This window comes from Cornus florida, unplaced genomic scaffold (assembly GCF_030987335.1).
Source record: "Cornus florida cultivar Cherokee Brave unplaced genomic scaffold, ASM3098733v1 CherokeeBrave_3.0.0_Hap2_Chr11, whole genome shotgun sequence".
Taxonomy (NCBI): domain Eukaryota; kingdom Viridiplantae; phylum Streptophyta; class Magnoliopsida; order Cornales; family Cornaceae; genus Cornus; species Cornus florida.
This window is the reverse complement of record NW_026775581.1, coordinates 120570357-120591634: the sequence shown is the minus strand read 5'-3', so window position 1 is coordinate 120591634 and position 21278 is coordinate 120570357. Positions and strand designations below refer to the sequence as shown.

The 21278-nt window shown below is 34.7% G+C and overlaps 2 protein-coding genes across 2 annotated transcripts; both read right to left on the bottom strand.

Annotated features, from left to right (window-relative positions):
• Positions 1 to 349: 349 nt before the first annotated feature.
• On the bottom strand, positions 350 to 6876 carry LOC132285256 (uncharacterized). Its single transcript, XM_059787425.1, has 5 exons — positions 6617 to 6876; positions 6448 to 6521; positions 1831 to 1966; positions 1413 to 1727; positions 350 to 935 (listed from the first exon to the last, which is right to left on the bottom strand). Exons 1-5 carry the CDS (start codon positions 6737 to 6739, stop codon positions 663 to 665), a joined length of 921 nt encoding a protein of 306 aa, XP_059643408.1. The 5' UTR covers positions 6740 to 6876; the 3' UTR covers positions 350 to 662.
• An 8978-nt stretch (positions 6877 to 15854) lies between these two features.
• Positions 15855 to 16451, bottom strand: LOC132282002 (uncharacterized). The gene has a single exon (XM_059783645.1). It carries the CDS (start codon positions 16449 to 16451, stop codon positions 15855 to 15857), a length of 597 nt encoding a protein of 198 aa, XP_059639628.1.
• Positions 16452 to 21278: the final 4827 nt, after the last annotated feature.

Genomic DNA, 21278 nt, shown 5'->3' with positions numbered 1-21278 from the left:
TAAATAACTTTCAAAATAGGATCCTTAATGTGTACTTTTAATTTGAAAAAGCAGAGACTAATGGATAATCTTTATTATACACTGACATTTCATATTATAAAATAATTATAAACTTGAGTATCTATTCTTTGATTCACTCAATATATGATAGTCATGAAATGAGCATGCAATATAAAGTTTAAGAATAAAGAATTGTATGGATCCCAATACGGCAATACATAATGAATAAATAAATAATCCGCTGCCGTAGCTCTCAAAAGAGCCGAAAATCAAATCATTGTTTAGGTTGGCTAGGCGGATGTTTTGCAACTGTAGCATATTATTTTACTCTTATACTAAAAAACAGAGGGAACAAATACTGTTTTTTAACGACTATCAATTACCCAAGAAAATGCTATCTATAGCACAATCCATATTCTAGGTATAAAAAGGAGAAACACCACTATTGAAGTAATCCAATTAGGCATCCATCCATGTGTTCTGAACTAAATCTCGAACCCTAAAATTGTATTTCTACAACAACCCACATTCACCAATCCACAACCCACAGGTTAATCAAGCACCAAAGAGCTTTCATCAGTCAAAGATGGGTAACGTACTAGTATATAAAAAGATGAACAAGTAATTGCAATAACATAATACAACCGCTAAGCATGTCATACTTAAACCAAGGCAATGCTGCTCTCGCCGCCAGGGGGCTTGCGGACACCACCGCGGTAATCTCTGGATTCCATTTTTCCATCAGCAAATATGTTACTGCCGCTTATTTCTCTCAGCTTAGCCACACTCAACGGCTTTTCAGCAGATCCTGGGGGAACATCTCCCTTGAAAATGTTGTTGCCGGTTAGCTCCGCGAACTTCTGATCATGTATTTTCTTTGCAGTCTTGATCACAGGTTCTTCGCTGAAAAGGATATTGCTCTGACCTCCAGCAGGCTGTATATACGAAACCAAGTTCAGTACAGAGTTACATAACCAGGAACTGAAAACACTGAATATTTTCAAAGCAAACTTCCTAAAAAAACCATCTAAGATAAAATAAAAAATAAAAATTCCATGTGGCAGGACTGGAAGAAGCATATCTTCCTTCCACTGTGCCGCTGTATGCTTTCATGGATATTCAGTCAAAGGTTGATTTATGGTTCTTAGGACAATGGAAAAAAGTATCAAGTCGCACAATATATGATTATCTATATATTATTTGATGTGTTCTTGCCATGTTCGTCGTGTCTTGTATCTCTGTCCGTATCCATATCCTTGCTTCTTGGCTCTTTTGGTATTCTTTAAGTTCAATTTCTGACGCAACCTCTCCATGAGTGGTCATATGTATGTTTAAGAAGGAACTGGCACTAAATTTTGTATTTCAACTTTGCACCCAAGCTAAATATCACTGAGAGATTGGCGGTAACTCACATTAGAAACTTTGACAGATGTTCGTACATTCCGTGGTGCAGGTTCCCCCATGTCTTTGCTTTCTTTTGATTCCAAGGAACGTGCGGCAGCCAATGATCGGGGAGGAATTTCAGAAGGGGGGGCGAAGATGTCATGTCCACTGAGTTCCTTGCACTTTGCATCTGACAACTGCTTCTTAACTTTGGAGTCCGACTCGCTTTCCAGCGTCCCGCTTAATTCACGCTGCTTGGCTACCTCAGTCAGAGTGGCAGGCTTCTTGGGAGAGAGATTCTCCTCGGCACTGAATGAAATCTGGCTAATTCCATTTACTGCTTGCTGAAAATCCAATGGTATAACTTATATATCGTCACCATGATAGATTCCTAGTCTTTAGGTATGGTCATACTACACATTTTAAATAGTAAGATCAAATAAATACCTGATAAATACGCAATCCAGTTCTGTTATTAGGACTAGAATTAGCAGTGCCAGATTCTGGCATACCATCTTCAGTATCAGCTGCAAATATTTTACTCCCAGTGATCTCCTTTAATTTATATCCTGAACACGGTTTCCTGAAAGTAGAAAATTGAACAGTTCAAGAAGTCCTTAGTAAAATGTGAGCAAAACAAGGGTACTTCGTGAAGATTCTAATGGAGGCAGCTGGAGATTCTGAAGATTACAGCAGAAAGAAGAATTTGAGGTTTGAATTCAGATTCAAGCAACATTACTACCCCTTTGGTGGTATAAAGTTTAATTCAAAAGGCATGATCTGTCTGGTCCCTACCATGGTTTAGGGGGCCCTCTAAACTGATTAGTGTCTTAGAAGGTCAAATAAGAGGTGGTGGCAATGTTGCATTGTTGGTTGGCCACACTTCCGGCTGGGTCAGGCTCTGATACCATTTGTAACAACCTCACCCTATCCAGACACAATATTGTCCGCTTTTGGCTCCCCCGGACCAGAGACTTCCCAGGAGATCACCCATCTGGTACTACTCCAAATTAAGCACACCTAACTACGGAGTTTTGATGGGTTCACGGCCATCACGGCTTTAAAACACGTTGTGTCATAGAAGGGTGTTGAATTTACATATAGCACTTGCCTTTTTCACACCCAGACGATGCGGGAGTGTGCACCTATAGCTTGCCCAGTATGGTTGCCTGTCAGTGCCTCGCACCTGCCCACGCACACCCACCCACATAGATTGCCACAGAAGCTGTGGAGAAAATTGCCTCCAATTCCATTCTGGAATTCTTATAATAAATTTCAGATATATGGCATGGACAAGGAAATGGCCGGGGGATGACTTTCACATTAATGACAACTTGATACGTTAACATTTCCAGAGAAAGGACATAGGCATGACAAGGATATGAAAATACATGCATGATAAGACATAATCATGCTAGCCTTCATTTTTCTATGACTACACTCCCTCCTGTATTTCAATCCTAAATATCTCCTTTCTTAATGAATTGCTCACTTTATATTAATTTTTATATAAATGCTTATTACCTCTTTCCTTCACAATTATAAACTTTGAATTCTTAAACAAGATGTCTCCAAAATAGGGAAAAAAAAAAAAAAAAAGGCTGTCTTCGATGCTTAAGGCATATTGGACAATTGTCTAATAGTCAGTGTCTACCATTTGTACAAAATAATATTTTCATGTGCCCACGGGTTATTGAGAAGCTTTAGTACTAAATCTTCTGACAGTCTGACCAGTCAGATTAGTTTCTTGAGGAGATGAAACAAGATGAGGTGGTTCCCACTGGCTTAGGGTAAGTATGAAGGAAATATTCAAATTAATTTTTTTAGCTTCTAGTTCCAAAGTTATTTTTCTTTAAATTATTTATCTGAGATTCTTTTCTTATTTATAGTAATTTCTAGTCCAATGTCATCACGTGTTAGTTTAGCATTTACTGGAAAACTTGGGAGTTCCCAATTTGGGAGTTGGAATAAATAGAGTTCGGTAGGACATGATTATCATATTTGTTTAGGGTGAGATTCAATAAATAATTGCCGAGTCGAGGTGAGATTCTTGGCAGGTTTTAACTACCATACAAGTTATACTTATTTCTCCTTCACTAAGTTCTCAGTGATTTTCTAGTTTTTAAAGGCAGTTGGTTGGTTCAGCGGTTCAACGCTTGAACATCAGTGCCATTGGTTCGAGTTGAGCCCCAGCGCGGCCACTTTGTGAAATATCAAATGTTAGAACTATCTTGAATCCTCCCTTACAAAACATTCAGAATTTAAGAGGCGGTGACAATGCAAGAACAAATACAAATAAATGATATCCTTTACCAATGAAAATGGGGAACCAGCACGAGAAAAGAAAGAAAAAGAAGTAGTAAATCAGTTAAATGCTCATTGTAGAGATGGAAAAATAAAATAAATATAGGGTTCAAAACTAACAAAGAAGTTAATTAGTATGCAGAGACTTAGATTGCTCCTCTTGAGCAAAAGGGCAAGTCCTAATGTCAGCAAAAAAGGTAAGAATAGAGCTAACAAAATATATTATTTGGGCAAGAATGCAAGCTCAGCAAGAGAGGCTACTTATTAAGTACTGCTCAATATGTGAAGTCAAAACTTTGCAACTGATGAGGTCTGATTAACAGAGTAGCTCGATTTTACGAGTGAGAACCCAGCTTGCATTCTTGCCTACTACAACTTTGTCTGCTATTTATATATATATATATATATATATATATAATTGGAAAACCAATGCATTAATTTCTGAAGAAAAAAGAAGAAATATTAAATTGGAAAACGGATTATATTTTGTCTAAAAGAACCATAAGTTCATTAACTGGCTCAAATGTTGACTTAAAAATAAATAAATAATAGGCCCTAAGCACTGAGTGAATATTTTATGAAGTATATCAACAAAATCCCTCTATACAATTGTCAATCGCATAATTTTACATTCCAAGTCAAGATTTTAGCTACCAAGTCATATCATGATTTCCCAAAGCATTGAGGCAAAATATTAATATCATGAGCCACACAAGGCAGCATGCCATAGTTCAAATAATACTGATCACTAACCAAAAAAAAAAAGAGAGGTCACTTTTCCCCAATCAATTATTAATGGTCACATTGCTGGATTCGTGATTAGTAGCGCAAGTGCTTTATGCAATACTCTAACTAGAATAGCCCAAACCCAATTTAGCAGGCACAAAGCATGGGTAATAAATCCTTTTGAGTTTTGTGCAGAGTTGTGCCTTGCATTGGCCAATAAGGAAGTCATACTACTGCCCACTATTTCTAAACCAATTAATCATCAAAAAAAAAAAAAAAAAATTATACCCAAATAAAAAGCTGAAGTTTGAATATGGTTCTACCAACAGCTTACACAACAAAGGAGACTCCAAAGTACAATTATGTTAACTCACTAAAAACAGTCAAACTACTCAATCATAATTATTAGCACACTAAAGTCTTGGGAGCTTTATGGTTTCAGGTAGTTAAGGTTAAATAAGGTAGCCAAAGGGCTTTCCATTGATGCTCTTACTCCACTGCATACTAAACCATTATGTTGCATTTGGGAGCACCGAATCGGTGCCTTGGATTTGGAATTGGAACAAATTTAGTTCAAAATTTTAACTAAATTTCTTCCAATTCCAAATTCAAGCCACCGATTCGGTGCACCCAAACATGGCATTAGTTTCTTTTCATTTGCAATTGCCAATCAGAGGGCTGGTCATCAAAGGTGACTCCAAAGATCAATTATTCAAAGATAACCATTAGTTTTTTCCATTTGCAATCGCCAGTCAGAGCGCCGGCAATCAAAGGTGACTCTAAAGTTCTGCTCTTCAAAGATTTCTTTCAGTTCATAACTTAGCTTTCCTTCAGTTTATTCTGACTTAGTTTGTTTAATAGTGAAGTAGGTCGTATCTTACATGATAAGAATATGCAAATATATATGTATGTATGTATGTATGAATATGTATATATACATGTTACAAAGTTGTAGCTTGTACAGGCCAAAAGGCAGTCAAGCTGTACAATTCTAAATAAGAGGTTGGAAGCAACAAAACCTCCTATAATAACACTTGGAGCACTTTAATTAATTTTTCAATAGGCAACAGTACTTCCGCAATTCCTAGTCTTAAACCTTTAAAAAAATAATAAATAAATACACTAATAGAAAGCTCAAAAAAAACTTAGATTACAACTCATACAAGGAAAAAGTAAGATATGTTTACAACTATGAACCTAATAAGGGTTTTCCCTAATGTAGATATGAAAAAACTAAACATGATCTGAACTGCTGAAAGAGGCAACAAAGATATTAAAAAATAAATAAATAATTCAAAATAGTTTACAGCATTGAAAACTAAGAAAAGATTTTCAAGATGTGTTTTTCGCAAGCAAAAACAAATGAAGGAACAAGAAAAAATAATTGCCTTCATCTTAGAAACATAAATTTGCACCATGTTAATTGTTCAATTCCTTCTGATTGATACCAAGATAAACCTGATTCACAAGTTGAACTGTTCCAAGTAATATATAAATAAACGAAAAATAAATAGCAATAGGAAGCCAAATTTCATATATGAAGTTTAAAAGAAAAGCACACAAACACATATTGGGGCATGATCTGTATACCCTCAAAACAATCACTGAAAACAACTAGAGACGAGAGGGTTCATGTTCATGCTTAAAGAAACAGTTCTGAACAAACCAATCACATTTCAAACAGATCTAATTAAACCATTTTTGCAATCATCCATAAGATAGAGCTCAACAAGAAGACCAATGTTCCTGGCGATTCTTTCAAATCGAATAATCAAGCAATAAAAGACTGAAACAAATCACCAACCATTCATAACACATTCAAAAAACATGTGGAAGATGAAAATGCATTAGCAGATCTGAGCACATCCAAGTACAAACTTCACAAAGCACAAGACCATCGAAATACAAACAAAACAAGAACAATGCAAACAATGATTTGAACTTTAGAACTAAAGTACTAAACTAATCACACAACAACTTTTCAAAACTATAAATTAACAGATTTAAGCACATACTAAAGCAGATCCCTCTCACCTTTTATTCAGACTCTCAGCTTCTTCTTCAGTGATCTGACCTCCAAACAACGCCTTACTGATACGGTCCGATGGCTGACAATTTTCCAAAAAATAAAAATAAAAGACTGGAAACCCTAGTAAATCGGCGGCTAATAAGGTCTGACGTTTCTGGCCGGAAAATGACGTACCTGATGGGAGCGAGAGGTATTGCCGGAGGCGGTGGCAGGAGATTCCGCCGGCGGCACCTCCGACCACGTGAGCAGATCGGCGGTGGAGGTGTGTGACTTCCGTACAGGTTGTGCCCTCTCCATTGTTGGATTCACTTTCTACTCAAACCAAGAAAAAGAAATGGAAGATATTGACTGGGAAGAAGGGTGGAGAGTCTAGAGAGAGAGAGAGAGAGAGAGGTTGCACACTGATACACACACTGTTTCTCTCTCTATACTGCTGCTCTGTCACTGTATTTAACTACTCCTATTTTAATATCTTCACTCGGAGCTATTCTATAATCACGCGCAGTGTCGTCAAGGATATTAGTGCGCGACGTTAGGTGATTACAAGTGACGCCCATATCGGACCACTCAGTCTGTATCAGGGGTTAAAAATGGTCACAATTATCACAGTCGCGTCATATTAGTATTCTCTCCGAATAAACAACAAACATCTGAGGGGCTCTCTCTGTGTCGCAGAGCTTTTGATTTGGAACATGTTTCCGCGGTTTTTCCCTCTCAATTTAGATAAAAATTACAGTGAATTTCTACCAAACTTACTACAGTATTAATTCACGAAAAGGAGAATTTTTACCCAAATCAAAAGTCTTAAGAAAGGGTATGGGGGTGAAGTATTCAAAAGTGTGCGAATAATATTTCTGGACATTAAAAAATTATTCTTTGTAATTTTAAAATTGTGCAAATAAGAACTTCTCGCTCTCAAAATTGACATGTGAGGATGTGACAAAAAAAGTTCTTTAATACCAATAATGCCCTTTTGGAGTACCCAAACTACCATTTACTCATTTCTCTCTCATTTCTATATGTATAATATATATAATAGTCTTATTTAATTAATTTTATTTTTATAAATACTCTATATATAATACACGTATTTTCTATATATTACTCATTATATTTTCTATATATATTACTCATTATATTCTATATAATACTCCTATTTATGTATTTTATTTATTTTTTATTTCTCTCTAATACTTTTGTTTTCTTATTTGTATTCTTTATTTATTTTCTTCACTCTCGATATAATATAATTTTTCTTTTCATATTTTTATTATTTATTTATTTTATCCCTCTCTCTCTCTCTCTATCTAAATATTCTCTTTCTATATAACGGTTACAACTTGCATGATGAAGATAAAATCTATCCATCCCACCGGCGGCAACCTATCAAGATTTTTTCGCCCTCTTCCACTACGCCCACCCAATTTCCCCACCTCCGACAAAATGTCCGCCGCCGAGCTTAGTTCCATCGCCGTTGCCTTACACCCTGTGACTTCTTATTTTTGTTCTGACCCACGAAACCACCTCTGGAATTCTTCAATCACAACAGCCAAACAGTCTTTGTTGACGAAAACTCATACTTGGTCGGCAAAATCGAAGAGAAACATTCAAAAATCGAAACCTACAACATTCAGTTGACTGCCAAATTGAGCGATTTATACTAGGGCTGCACACAGGTATGGTTCTAGGCGGAACCGAACCGTTTTTGACGATTCTTGAGAGTCGGAACCAGAACTGTACCGTTAACACATGGTACCAAACCAAACCGAACCATGAAAGATTGGTTCGATACCGGTTCCAACACGGTTCAGTTCTTAAAACAGAAATTAAAAAAAAAAATAAAAAAAATAAAAAAAAGGAAAGAAAGAGACGGAGTAATCTCCGGCGCCAATCCGGGAAGTGAAAAGATCTTTACTACTTAGGAGAGGGATCGAGTAAAGATTCTCCATCGGTTAAAAGATAGATTATTGACTGAGTGACAGAGGCTGACTATGAACGACGATTGCTCTCGTTGACGACAAAGGGCGATGACGGTAAGGAGGCCTGTGAGAATGACCTGGGAGTGGGAGGCCAAGGCTGTTGACGATAAGACTCATTAGAGAGAATCTTTGGGGATTTCGTGCAGTGGACGATTTCTGACAGAATCCTTAACGCGCTTCCCTTTTGATCTGGGTATTGTTCCTCTTTCTTTTGTTTCCCTGTCTTTTGTACTTAGTTTCCTGGTGGTTGCCATGGTCAAGATAATTTGTTTTCTTTTCGTTTCCTCTTTCCTTGGGTGTAACGGCTTGTGGTTGGTGACTGTGTTTTTCGGTCATCGGTTTCATTGGCGGTGCTGTTTTGGGGCGGTGGTTGTTTATGTGGCTGAAGCTTCGTTGCCGCTGTCTACGCCGTGCCCGTCTTGGGGTTGTTGGTGTTGCTTAGCTCTTCTTCCCCATTTTTTAGGCACATCTAGAAGCCAAAGCTCATCCTTCTTGTGTCGGCGATGTTTCTACGTCCTCCGTTCTGGCGTTTACCGGCCTTTTTTCTGTTTGCTCTTGGCCATGGTGCTTTCACTTTTGGTAGCCATTTGGATAATTCCTTCAAGGAAACACGGGCTCCTCAATTGATTTCTTATGGCCAAGCCTTTATTTGTCAAATCCCTTTGCGGGATATATCTTCCTCGTTGCCGTCTTGGTCGTCGGGGACGGAGTTTCGGTTTCCCGGTGTCCTCAGATTATGGTGTTTTCCGGTGATGATGGATTCATCTTGCGTCATGCTGACGTTGGAACACAAATCATCTACTGTGCGATTCCCATGCTGTTTCCTACAGTGAACAGTAAGTGGCCTTGGTTTGGCCACGTTTTACTCCACTTAATAGACACTAAGACTTTGTTTGGCAATTGCACCACTATTTATAAGTAACATTTCACCACCATTTACAAGTAACATCACAGAAGTCTAAAAGTAATATCACATAGTTTAAAAAGTAACATCACCACTATTTATAAATATCTTCACCCTCAAAACGTGGTGATGTTACTTTTTAGACTATGTGGTATTATTTTTAGACTTCTGTGATGTTATTTATAAATGGTGGTGAAATGTAAAAATAGTCTAAAAAGTAACATCACCACTATTTATAAATTTCAGAATCTGGGAATTGTATATTGTCATTATTCTTTCTGTTAAAACAAGTACTACTCCTTTATTGAATTATTGTAGTTAATGCCTCTAAAAAAAATTGTATTTTGCCTCTAAAAAAAATTGTATCTTTTGAAAATGCAAGCACTACAAGTAATTAATTTCACAATTTGTTGAATATATGTTTAATTTGATTAATTTATTTGTGGAAATGCTAAATATTATTCTAACCCTTGTTGATTTCTTAATTTTATTTGAATTTTCTTAGTTGAGTGCTCAAAATAATGCCCAGTGTTAAAATTGCACAATTAGATCGATTTTTTCAATTGAGTGTTTAAAATTTAGGCCAAAACTTGAATTTGCTAAATTGGGTGTTACATATTTAGATGTATATATATTTTTACATTTCACCACCATTTATAAGTAACATCACAAAAGTCTAAAAGTACTATCACATAATCTAAAAAGTAACATCACCACGTTTTGAAGGTGAAGATACTTATAAATAGTGGTGATGTTACTTTTTAGACTATGTGATATTACTTTTAAACTTCTGTGATGTTACTTATAAATGGTGGTGAAATATTACTTATAAATAGTGGTGCAATTGCCAAACCCAGTCTTAGTGTCTATTAAGTGGAGTAAAACGTAGCCAAACCAATGCCACTTATCGTTCACTGTAGGAAACAACATGGGAATCACACAGCAGGTGATTTGCACCCGCTGACGTTGTTTCTTGGGCGTATGGACCACGCTGGTGCAAAGATGCTTCTAGGAGAAGCTTCTTTTTCTAGAAGGCTGGGCCCCCAACACATAAGGTTAGAAATATGGCTACGTGTCTGTGATGTTGCCGTCCAGCAAAGCTGTTACCGTCCGCTTCTGAAACTTACTTCCTTATTTGGGTGGCTGTTGTTGCAGTATGGGAATTATTACAATGGGTCCCATGATTTATTCCTATGGTGGTTTGCTTTGTCAGGTGTCTTTTGTGTGTTTGATCATCTTTGTAAATTCAATAGGGCTAGTCTTTGTAAGTTTGTGGTTATGGGTTTTGTTGTTTTTGTTGTGGTGTTGTGGCTTGTTAGTGGTTTGTTTTGGTTGTGTTTGTGGTCTTGTTTCTTATAGATGTCATTGGGTTTCTGTTGCAAGCCCAAAAAAAAAAAAAAAAAAAAAATTATACTTTAGAGAGAGAATTTATTTTCCCTAGATGTGTTGTAATATAATAATAATATAATATAAAGCATGTATCTTTGACTCTTTGTGTAATGTCATGCATGTAATATAATATAATATATATATATATATATAACTATAAATATGGACAAAAGTACTCGAGTACTCTTCACTGGTCTCATTTTTGTTTGGACATTGTTATTTTAATACACTTATATATATATATATAATTTGTTAATACAATAATTCGGTTCCGTTCTGAATGACTTGGAACCGGAACCGAACCGTAATATAACGGTTCTTTAATTTCCAAACTGGAACTAGAATCGAATCGCGAGAAACCAGAACCGAAGCAGCTGTTTGGTTCGGTTCGGTTCGGTTCTCCGATTACACGGTTTTTTTTTGCACCCCTAATTTATACGACCTTCTTCACTACACGAGAGAGTAAATTCGAAAGGAGTGTAGACCTGTACAAAGCCTGTTTATCTCGAGCTGTAAATTAGAGATTATATTCTGCTTCCCAATCATGTGTACGAAGTAGGTTAGGATGTGATTTTGGTGGACGAGCAAAGTGGGAATTTTCCTACGACGCCGGGTGGATGGCCTTGATATGCATTGTCGGTGTACTGGCGAGAAGCAAAGGAGGAAGCGGCAGAGGAAACACCCATATGTTTGTGCAAGATGTGAATAGGGAGGTGGAGAGATTGCTTCGTCTTTGTGTGTGTTGGTTGTGATATGAGGCTGTGGGGGCTGTGTTTGGGAAGAAGAGGTATAATGACTGATCATAGCCCTATTTGTGCTTAATTACCAAAAACGACACCGTTTACAATTTTGTCTACTATTTTTGTTTCATTACCCAAAACAACGCCGTTTAGAATTGTGTTTATTTAGGTCATTTCAACTTCTAGCAAAATTTTATTATTATTGTATAAAGAATATTGGGGGGGATTTTCGTATATTTACCTATCCCTATGACAAAAAGTCCTTATTTGCACAATTTTGAAACTACATGGGTAGTTTTTGAACGACAAGGGTATTATTTGCACACTTTTGAAAATTCAGGGGGGTTTTTTTGCACTTGACCATATGTTATGCTTGGAAGGAAGTTATTGGTGCTTTAAATTTGGAATTAAAAGAAGTTTAATTTAAAATTTGTATTGAAATTTCTTCAATTTCAAATTAAAGGCAATGTAGTTTTGGGGAATGATAGTTGTAACAATCTTCATCATATCCCGACACAATATTATCTAATTTTGACTCCCCGGATTAGAGACTTCCCAGGGGTCACACATCCTGATACTACTTCAGGTTAAACACGCTTAACTCCGGAATTCTAGTAAGTTTTCGGGCATCACAATTTTAAAACGCATTGTGTTATAAAATGCATATTGCCCCGTAGCCTGCCAGTGTTTGTCGAAGTCACAATAGTACTCCTAGGTAAATTTGAATACTCTATCATAAAATGAAAGGCCAATTATGAAATTTTCATAGTTTAGAATGCAAATTTAGAGTAAAAGCATTTTCATATTAGACTTATTTTTGACTAAATTGTGCTTATTTTTATATATAAATTCATAAAATCTTGTATTACTTTAATTTTTTCTCTTATTCTCAGTTGAGAAGAATTTATTTTGAAGTTTTTTTTTTACAAGCCAAGAAGTATTAAAAGTTAAATTAGTAAATGCAAAGAATCGAAGTCTGACATTACAAAATTCACCCAAGATACTTACCCACTGAGCTACGGAGGTATCTACCATTTTGAAGAAATTAAGATAACAAAAGTATTAAAAGAGATGCGGAAATTATTATTTTTCTCTTTTATTTTGGCTTGTTTTATTGATGTCGTAAATTTATATACTGTCACACATCTTACAAGATTTTTATTCTTTTATCTTTTTGTGCTGACAATTAAATAACACACCTGTTAAAAAATATATATTTAAATAACTCAAATACTCATATTGATTTTGTCCTTTAGAATACTTAACCCTGGACCTTTCATGTATTTAATTAGAAAGCATATATGCCCAGTCTAACGCGGGGCCACTCATAACATTTTCCCCTTAGCCTGACACTGGATTATGATCATGAATTTGACTCTGATACTAATTATAACGAGTTGAATATTTTGTAATTCAATTCAAAAATTTAATCAATTAAATGAGATTAACACCTAATTCATATACACTAATTTTACTTTTCATTCTGATCGGAAGTGTGACACCGGTGACAACAATCAACTAGTCATCTTGACAGTGAGTTCCACCATCCTGTTCATAGTTGCAGGGTCCGTTAGTTTTTGAACTATGTTAACTCCATTTGTTTGGTCAATTTGTTTTCATAGTTATTGGGCCTACAAATGTTAGCCCAAACCATCCATAAAGCGTGCTTTATCCCCAACTTACATTCAACAAGACATTTGCAATTATTGTGACCACCTCGTTCTTCTTATTTGCACAAATCAGATTTGTAAAAGTTAGAAGACATTTTAAGTGCCTTTATTTGAAAGTTTATGCTTATTTTCTTCACAAGACACCCCTATTTTTATTTCTTTTCTTTTCTTTTCTTGATGTATACTTACATAATAGCTTTGACCATTATTATCATTCATTTTCAAACTATATTATGACATGAAATTAAGTATATTGTTGGTAAAACACACTTAACAATATAAAGAATGTTTGGTGGGATTTAAATTCAGACATTTATAGGCTACCCAGAATTGATGTATAACTTTACTCGGTACTATTAGTGGGTTTTGTTGGTTGAGAGAGTGTACCAGAAGCAAATTTTTGTTTATTTATTTGACAATTTCTTTTTTATTTTATTTAACGTAATTTCCGAAAATTTCCATAGAGATAGCTCTACAAAAATTTGAATTTTTAATTTTTAAGATGTGATGTGAGAATCTTGCAGTTAAACTATTACTTTAAATTATTTGACAGTTATTAACAAACTGAATGTATATAAATTTTATACCTAAGAAAAATTATACTCCAATTTAGTTGGTGTCCTGTGGCCATTAATGATTCTTAGATGAACTCATTAGTGAATTTTATCACATTATAGTGATGATGGTCACTGTAACAACTGTCTTTAGGTTTGGTGACTAAATTATAATTTTCACCAGCTCGTGTTAGCCTGAAATAAGTTTTGATTGATTATTCATAAACTACATAGTTGGATTGGTGGAAGTCTAAAGGATAGTTTAGTGATAAAAATTCTCACCTCATATCTAAGAAGTCGAATCTCTTTAGAATCACCTTCAATAATTTTTTTGAATACTTGGATGATGGGACGAGAAGATTGCATAATTATACATGCCAAGGTTGGATTATGAAGTACTCTACTAGACCTAACACCATCATTGATGAGGATGATAATGAACAACTAATTATTTGAAATTCAATACAAATCAGCTCCGAGATGAAGTTAAGTATTAACAGAAGTCCAATATCACATTTAGTATCCGAATTTGGAACAGCAGAAAGATAGAGGGAGTGTGGGTCACACCTCCCTCTCTCTTTTCAGTTACTACGTATTTGGAGTGTGGATAGCAAATAATTTACTAGTTTAGTAATTTTCGTATACTAAAATATATATGCATTGGATTAAGACGAGCACAAGATATGGATCCCTTCTGTATCTTCAAAGGATCCAAATCTTTTGTTAATTCTATTGAGGTGTAAAGTACAAAGGATTTAGAGATTCGACTTTTAAAGAATCTGAAGGGCTTATTTTAATATTACTATATATATATATATACAGTATATATCTGACTGATCATAACCCCTCATGAGTCATGACTCATTAATTTCATTTCATATACCAACATGTTTAGTTTGAGAAATAAGATCTTGGTCCGCAATTTTCTATCTTTTTAAATTGTATTTAATACACTGTATGAACTATCACGGGATAAGAGCATCTACCTCAAAAAGTTGTAGCACCATCCTATATTATCCATACACGATACAATTATATAAATATACACACATACCCGTCATTAATACACCAAACATCCACTCAAATGCGACCCACTTGAAGGGAAAAAAAAATCTCAATAAATTGAATCAAGTGATATGATGTACCAAATGAGTAATAGTCTAACTGGTACAAACTTGGTGATCAAAGATTCGAATTTAAATTGTGTGAATTTATTTTATCATTGAAAAAAAAAAAAAAAAAAAAAGTGATATGACACCCAATATCTACTCAACTCCTATTCCTTCATCTTGATTAGGGTATTCATGTTGTAGATATATTTTGAGATTTTCGATTAGAAAAGCAAGAGAGAAAAATTTTGAAATTGGATTTTTTATTTTTAAATTTTTTGGTAGAATTGCTTGTTACTTCGTTTCCCTTATTTGAAGGTAGTATAAAGATCCACAATTTCTTATGTGAGTCTCTTGCCATTTGTTTGAATTGGCTTTGACCGTTTGAATATGTCTCTCTACTCTATTGTGGTCCCTTTTTTTATTTTATTTTGGGGGAGCCCTAGAAGGATTGGTGTTATAAAGGGGAGAATTCAGTGAATGTTCAAAGGTTTTGCAATGCTGACATGTTTGTAGCTTTAATTTCAAGGAACTTTTACCCTCAATTTCAATCCCTATAGTTGCACCAACAATATAATTTAGAGTTTATGAATCTTTTTTGTACAATATTATTGGAGGAGAATGTGTCAGCTTTGTGTCATTTTTAATTAAAAATTTGTTTATGTGTTGTTTTGTTATTGCCAGAGATCAATAGTTCTCCAATAACCTATTATTTAGTCTAAGAGTTGTGATACTTAATTAGGCCATGCAATTCTGTTAGAATGGTAGACCTAAGTATCATTTAAGTCTAATTAGATGCAATAATTACAATACAAAAGTGCCACAATATATATATATATATATATATATATATATATATAAAGCTTGTCTAATTCTGTTTAATCCAAAGAAGTATCAAACATTTATTATAAAAGAGAGTAGTAGTGTTTCTCATTATATATACATTTGTAAAAGAACATTTCAAAAGTCACATGAAATATTCAATAATCCAATAAAGGCCAAAATGCTCCCACCACCAACCCTAGAGCTTCTTAGTGCATGCATGCATGCTTTGCAAAACCTTGTGCCTAAAAGGCATCCAAAGCTGCAGCTAATGCAAAAATCTCATAATCTGCACAACGGCACCCACCAGCCATGCATCCACACTCGTCCCACTTTGTCAATCTCCCATTTTTCCTCCTCGGCACCGTCTCTATCGTTGCCGGAACTCGAACCTTCATCCATACTTGCAGTGCAGGAGGTTTGACATCTTCATGCACGCGTCTACTCATGGGAACCAAGCTAAACCATTGCTCTATCTCCATCTCCGGGGATTCGAAAACAGTTTTCCATGGAATCTCACCTCTACCCAAGAGACGTGACCCGCCAAGTTTCCCCAGAACTGGTACAGTGCTTCTCCATCGGAGCTCGAGAACGACGCTTCCTTGCACGAGCATGTCCATGGAGTCTTTGGTGCCTGCACACTCCAATGAGAACGACTCGTCCCAAAATAGGTCTGATTTTGATGAGATTTCTTGGCTGTTAATTCGAACTCTCTTGTTGTTTCCTGCAGAGAGATAGCACCTAACAAACAAGTGTCCCGTGGACTTGACAAACTCCATATTTTTGGCTCTTATGATTCTCAATTCACAGCTGAGAGAGGAAAGATATTGAAGTGCATCCATGGAGAGAAAAAGAGAGAGAGAGGGGTTTATTTTTGGTGAGAAGAGGAGAGAAAGAGAGAGAGGTTTATATTTGGTGAGGAGAGGAAAGAGAGATGATTTATTATTTGGTGAAGGGAGGCATCGGGGTTGGGGCAATATATATAGTAATTTGATCAAGTAAGGACAAATGGAGGGAAGGTGGTATAATTTTTTGGGGAAGTTGCTCCAAAAATAATCAGAGAAAATCACCCACCAAGATCTTAGATACAATATAATATTGAACATATATATACAAACACACACACACACACACACACTTCACATTGGAATGAGCACGAAGTGAATAGTGTGATATCAAGACAGAGATTATTGTATTTAGTTAAGATAAGCCCTTCCCCAGAATAGTGTGATACCAAGACACAGATTATTATATTTATTTAAGATAAGCCCTTTCCCATATTTTCAGTGGCTAATATATGTTCTCTAAATGGACCTTTGTAGTAGGGTTAATTGAATTCCATTTCTTTTGCCATCCATATTGATATATTTCTATGACTGTACATTCCATTATAATTAGAAAATAGCATTCCTCATAAGGTTGATCATTTAACTTGTTGATCGACCATTGGAAGTCAAAATATTCTGGTGGTATCCTGCCCAATTGATAGCATATCTAGTGCTTGCTTTCCTATTTGACACGTGCTTTAGCTGATATATATATATATATATATATATATATATATATATATATATATATTATATACAGTAGTTAATAAGGACAGTCTCATGCAAGTTTCTCTTTTCTTTTTTAGGTCCGTTCATGTACAAGTATCGGGTCAAAATTGGGAATTTTTTAGGATACAAGATGTTTTATAGGGATAGTTGGAAACTGACTCGATAAAACAATATTTAATTAGGTTAAAATTAAAGTGAGTTTCACTAAACTTTTTGAGGAGGGTTCTCGTTGAAATGCGTTTTTCCATGTCAAAAATTGTTTTTGGGTGAACGAAAAATTGAACCCAAAATAATTCATTTGATCATGGATAAAAATGAGTTATTTTGCTTTGGCTTGGTTGGGCTTGTTGGGCATAGGCCTGATCCAAATCTTTCAAAACCCGAACCGATGATGCATGGATAATTAATATGCTGGTTCGGATAAGACATGATAGTTTGGGTTGGTGGTTCACCAGGATCAAATAAATTCAATTGAAAAGTTACACCCATTGGCTGAAGTGGTGCAAATGATAACTGTTCAACTAAACAACAGTAGTGTACCCATTGGCAAAGTGGTGCAACTGATGACTGTTGGGAGTTAAATAGACCCGAACTGGTACCATACCCATTTCGGATCAACACCATTTTCTCTATAACTAGCCCTTTAGGCCTTTCTTTCATTTGCAATTCGCACTTTACTCTCAACTTTCTTTATTTTTCTCGTCTATAAGCTCTTTGAGTGGTTGTCCATGTCCAAGTCTGACGGTTCATTTTTGACTGTGAGTCTAAGGGTTCATTTTGAGGCCGAGTCTAAGGGTTTGAGAGAGTATAAAACAAACTTTGGTTCATTTCCTTTAATTTGAAGTGTTGCTACTAATGAAAGAAATATCATTACACTATGGTTGACAAACTCATATTGGCAAATTTCGATCTACATGTTCTTATATATTATTTATGTTATAATTTTGCATATTGGTATAAATCTTGTATAGTCTTAGATAATAACATATGCATAAACATATTATTTACCCACAAATAAAATTAGAGATAACTTGATCTACGTAATCAAAGTGATACTTTTTTCTCTTTCAAAAAAAAATATATATATATGGTTAAAGTGTGTGAGTTTTATAGTAAGATTAAGTTATGTTTCAAATCAAGCTATATATATTATATACAAGTTCTTTAAACTATTACTCCGTGGGTGTTTTCTTTTTATCTAATTTAGAACAACTCCTCCTACATTGGATCTTTTGCTATCAAAATTTTCAACAGTCCGCTAAGCACCACATGGACAATATAATATTGTGAATGTGTGTGAGGGAAGAAAAAAACAAAGGTATGTTGCTTATGTCATACTACGTACTATGAACTACAGTATGTAATAGCAACGTCAGTGATGACTTAAGAGACGATTAGAAAATGGAGTTGAGGCTCAAATCGTATCACCCATCAAAAGAAATTGGGCATGATAATTGATAGTGACGACATTGGAAGGAATGTTTAGATCATCATCCCTTGTCATTTTGTGAAACACCCGGGTTAACTTAATTGGGAATGAGTCGGCAAATAATTAACAATTGAAAAGGTTGACAAGGGATTGGATCCTTTGGAGACCATGAAGAGATGCCACTTTCTTCATACACATATAGGTTGCGTGTGTGAGAGAGAGAGGGGTGAGAACAATGATGGTTAATCTCCTAATTAAGTATCAACTTGATCTGCTGACACGTATGAATTCCACTTGGGTTATATATATATATATATAGATAGTTGCGTCATGAAACCTCAGCATCCCATGTAGAGAGGAATATCTTTAATTCTGTCTAATATCATCTGTACTTATTTTTATTTTTTATTTTAATTTCATCCAGTTGAAATTAAAATAAGGTGTAAAACGTTTCAAGAAGTGTGTTTCCAACTCAAAATTGTACTAATCAGCCAATACATATGTTTCCTTTTCCTTTTCAAAGTTCACCAAAGCATAGGCTACTGGGATAATGGGAAGGGATGACAAATTCTCCATTTTACTGGGTCTTCGGACCGCCCCGCCCCGCCTTGTTTATAACAAAAATTGGGATCTTTTTATGTAAACAAGAATAGGAATGGGAGTAAATTTTGAAAACCCACCGCAGGGCGGAGATGGGGTACGGCAGGGATGGGTATCCCATTCCCGTTCCGCCTCGATTAAGTGTTAAATTACTAATATACCTTTACATTTAATAATTTATTACTAAATTGATTTAATATATATATGAAAATAAGAAAAATTATGTTTTTTTTTTAAAAAAATTAATATATGTTAATCGGGGTTGGGACTGGGGATGGGGCGGGGACGAGGATAAGGGGTCGGGGGTGAGGGCGGGTATGGGGATTGAAAAATTTAATAGAGATGGAAATGGAAAATGAGATCCCCGCCAATCCCGTTGCCATCCCTAATAGTGGGTTTCATGGTTATATTGCTTTCTATCTCCCTCGGGCCCACCTTTTTCTATAAGGCTCCGTTTGGTTAGATGGAAATAAGTAAGAAAAGAGAAGAAATAGAAAGTGAAAGAAAAGTGAAGTGAATGAAAAAAAAAAAAGATTTTCTAGTTTGCATTTGGTTAGTATGAAAATTTATCCAAGAAAATTGTAGAAAAATAATAGTTTGTTCATTTGGATAGCATGAAAATAAAAAAAAAGTGATTATGCATACTAAAACTACCCTTAAGTAAAATGATGAATTATTAAATTCAAATATATAATTGTTTATATTCATTTTTATTATTTATATTTAGAATAAGGCTCCATAATATTTTCTAGGTAAAACTAATTATTAGTTTAAGATAAACAAATTAAAAAAAAAAAAATTAGAGACGAAGAGGCAATATTACTCTTTGGGAGAAAAATTAAATATTTCACCATATATATATATATATATATATATATATATATATATATATATATATCAATACCGGATTATGAATAGCTAGAATTGCAACATAAAACAGAGGATTAAAAATATAAAAAATTCTATCTAGAAGCAAGATTTATTTTATCATGAATTTGGTTAGTATTAAAGTGGTTAGTATTAAAATCTTTCGAGAAAGTTACGATAAAATATGATTTTGTCAATTTGGGTAGGATGAAAGTAAAAATAAAATTATTCTATTTATCAAAATTACTTTTACATCAGTTAAAATTTACAAAAAAATAAATATTGTGCAATAGATGATAAAAAAAATAATAATAATAAAAAATAATAAAATTATAATAAAATAAGGCAACTAATTTTTAAAAGTTGGATTACACATAATTAGAGAGCATGCTCAACTAAATATTAATATATTTTTTCTTTTATTTTTTAACCTTCGAATTAGATACGTGGATTACATTAAAAAGACGCACTTATCCTATTTTATTGAAAGAAAGAAAAATATTGCTTCATAAAAATAGTCGTTGAAAACTTACAAAGTCACAAGAGATGAGTTACCAAACAACAAATATAAACAAGTTAGTTGGATAAAATAGAAAAGTCAAATAAAAAGGGACTCCTTTCAGGCGAAAATTTTGTGCGTGAAAATTTTTGGAGACAAATAGACAGATGTGGGAAATCAGATTTTCTCTTTCTTTTCTTTTTCCTTTTGTCCAAACTCCAAAAAAGTTTAAAAATTTTCTCTTTGGTTTCTTTTCTAGTTGATTCCGCCTAACCAAACGAAGCCTAAAGTTACTACCTTTCAACTCTCCACTCCATTTCTTCTTTTAGGTGCTACAACCGCACTGTTTTCCATCCTATAAATAATTAAAGCATTTAAAGAAGAAATACGTATTTATTTATTTATTATTATTTTTTGGTTCGGAAACAAAGGGAACTTAATTGGGTCCATGGAAGAGAGTACATCATAGAAACCAAAGGTTCCCAGCATCTTGGTTTACTGTATACCCTGGTAATGCCTTCATCTTTGACAACTTAAATACATAAAAAGCATTGAAAGCCAACTTTGCAATTCAGTGAAACTGAAACATCATAGTGACAAATGTACTAGCATTGAAACATCAAATGGTGAATCACAATCCTCCATAATTATTGCAGATATCCCATGAACACAGGCATGTGAAAAAAAACCAGTCAATTTGCATTAACAATACAACATA

Excerpts from the sequence above, each read along its gene's own strand:
- LOC132285256 (XM_059787425.1), bottom strand. The coding sequence starts at position 6,739 with ATGGAGAGGGCACAACCTGTACGGAAGTCACACACCTCCACCGCCGAT. Across the intron at positions 6,522-6,616 it reads ATACCTCTCGCTCCCATCAG|CCATCGGACCGTATCAGTAA; the intron begins GTACGTCATTTT and ends GAAAATTGTCAG. Across the intron at positions 1,967-6,447 it reads GCTGAGAGTCTGAATAAAAG|GAAACCGTGTTCAGGATATA; the intron begins GTGAGAGGGATC and ends TTCTACTTTCAG.
- LOC132282002 (XM_059783645.1), bottom strand. The coding sequence starts at position 16,451 with ATGGATGCACTTCAATATCTTTCCTCTCTCAGCTGTGAATTGAGAATC.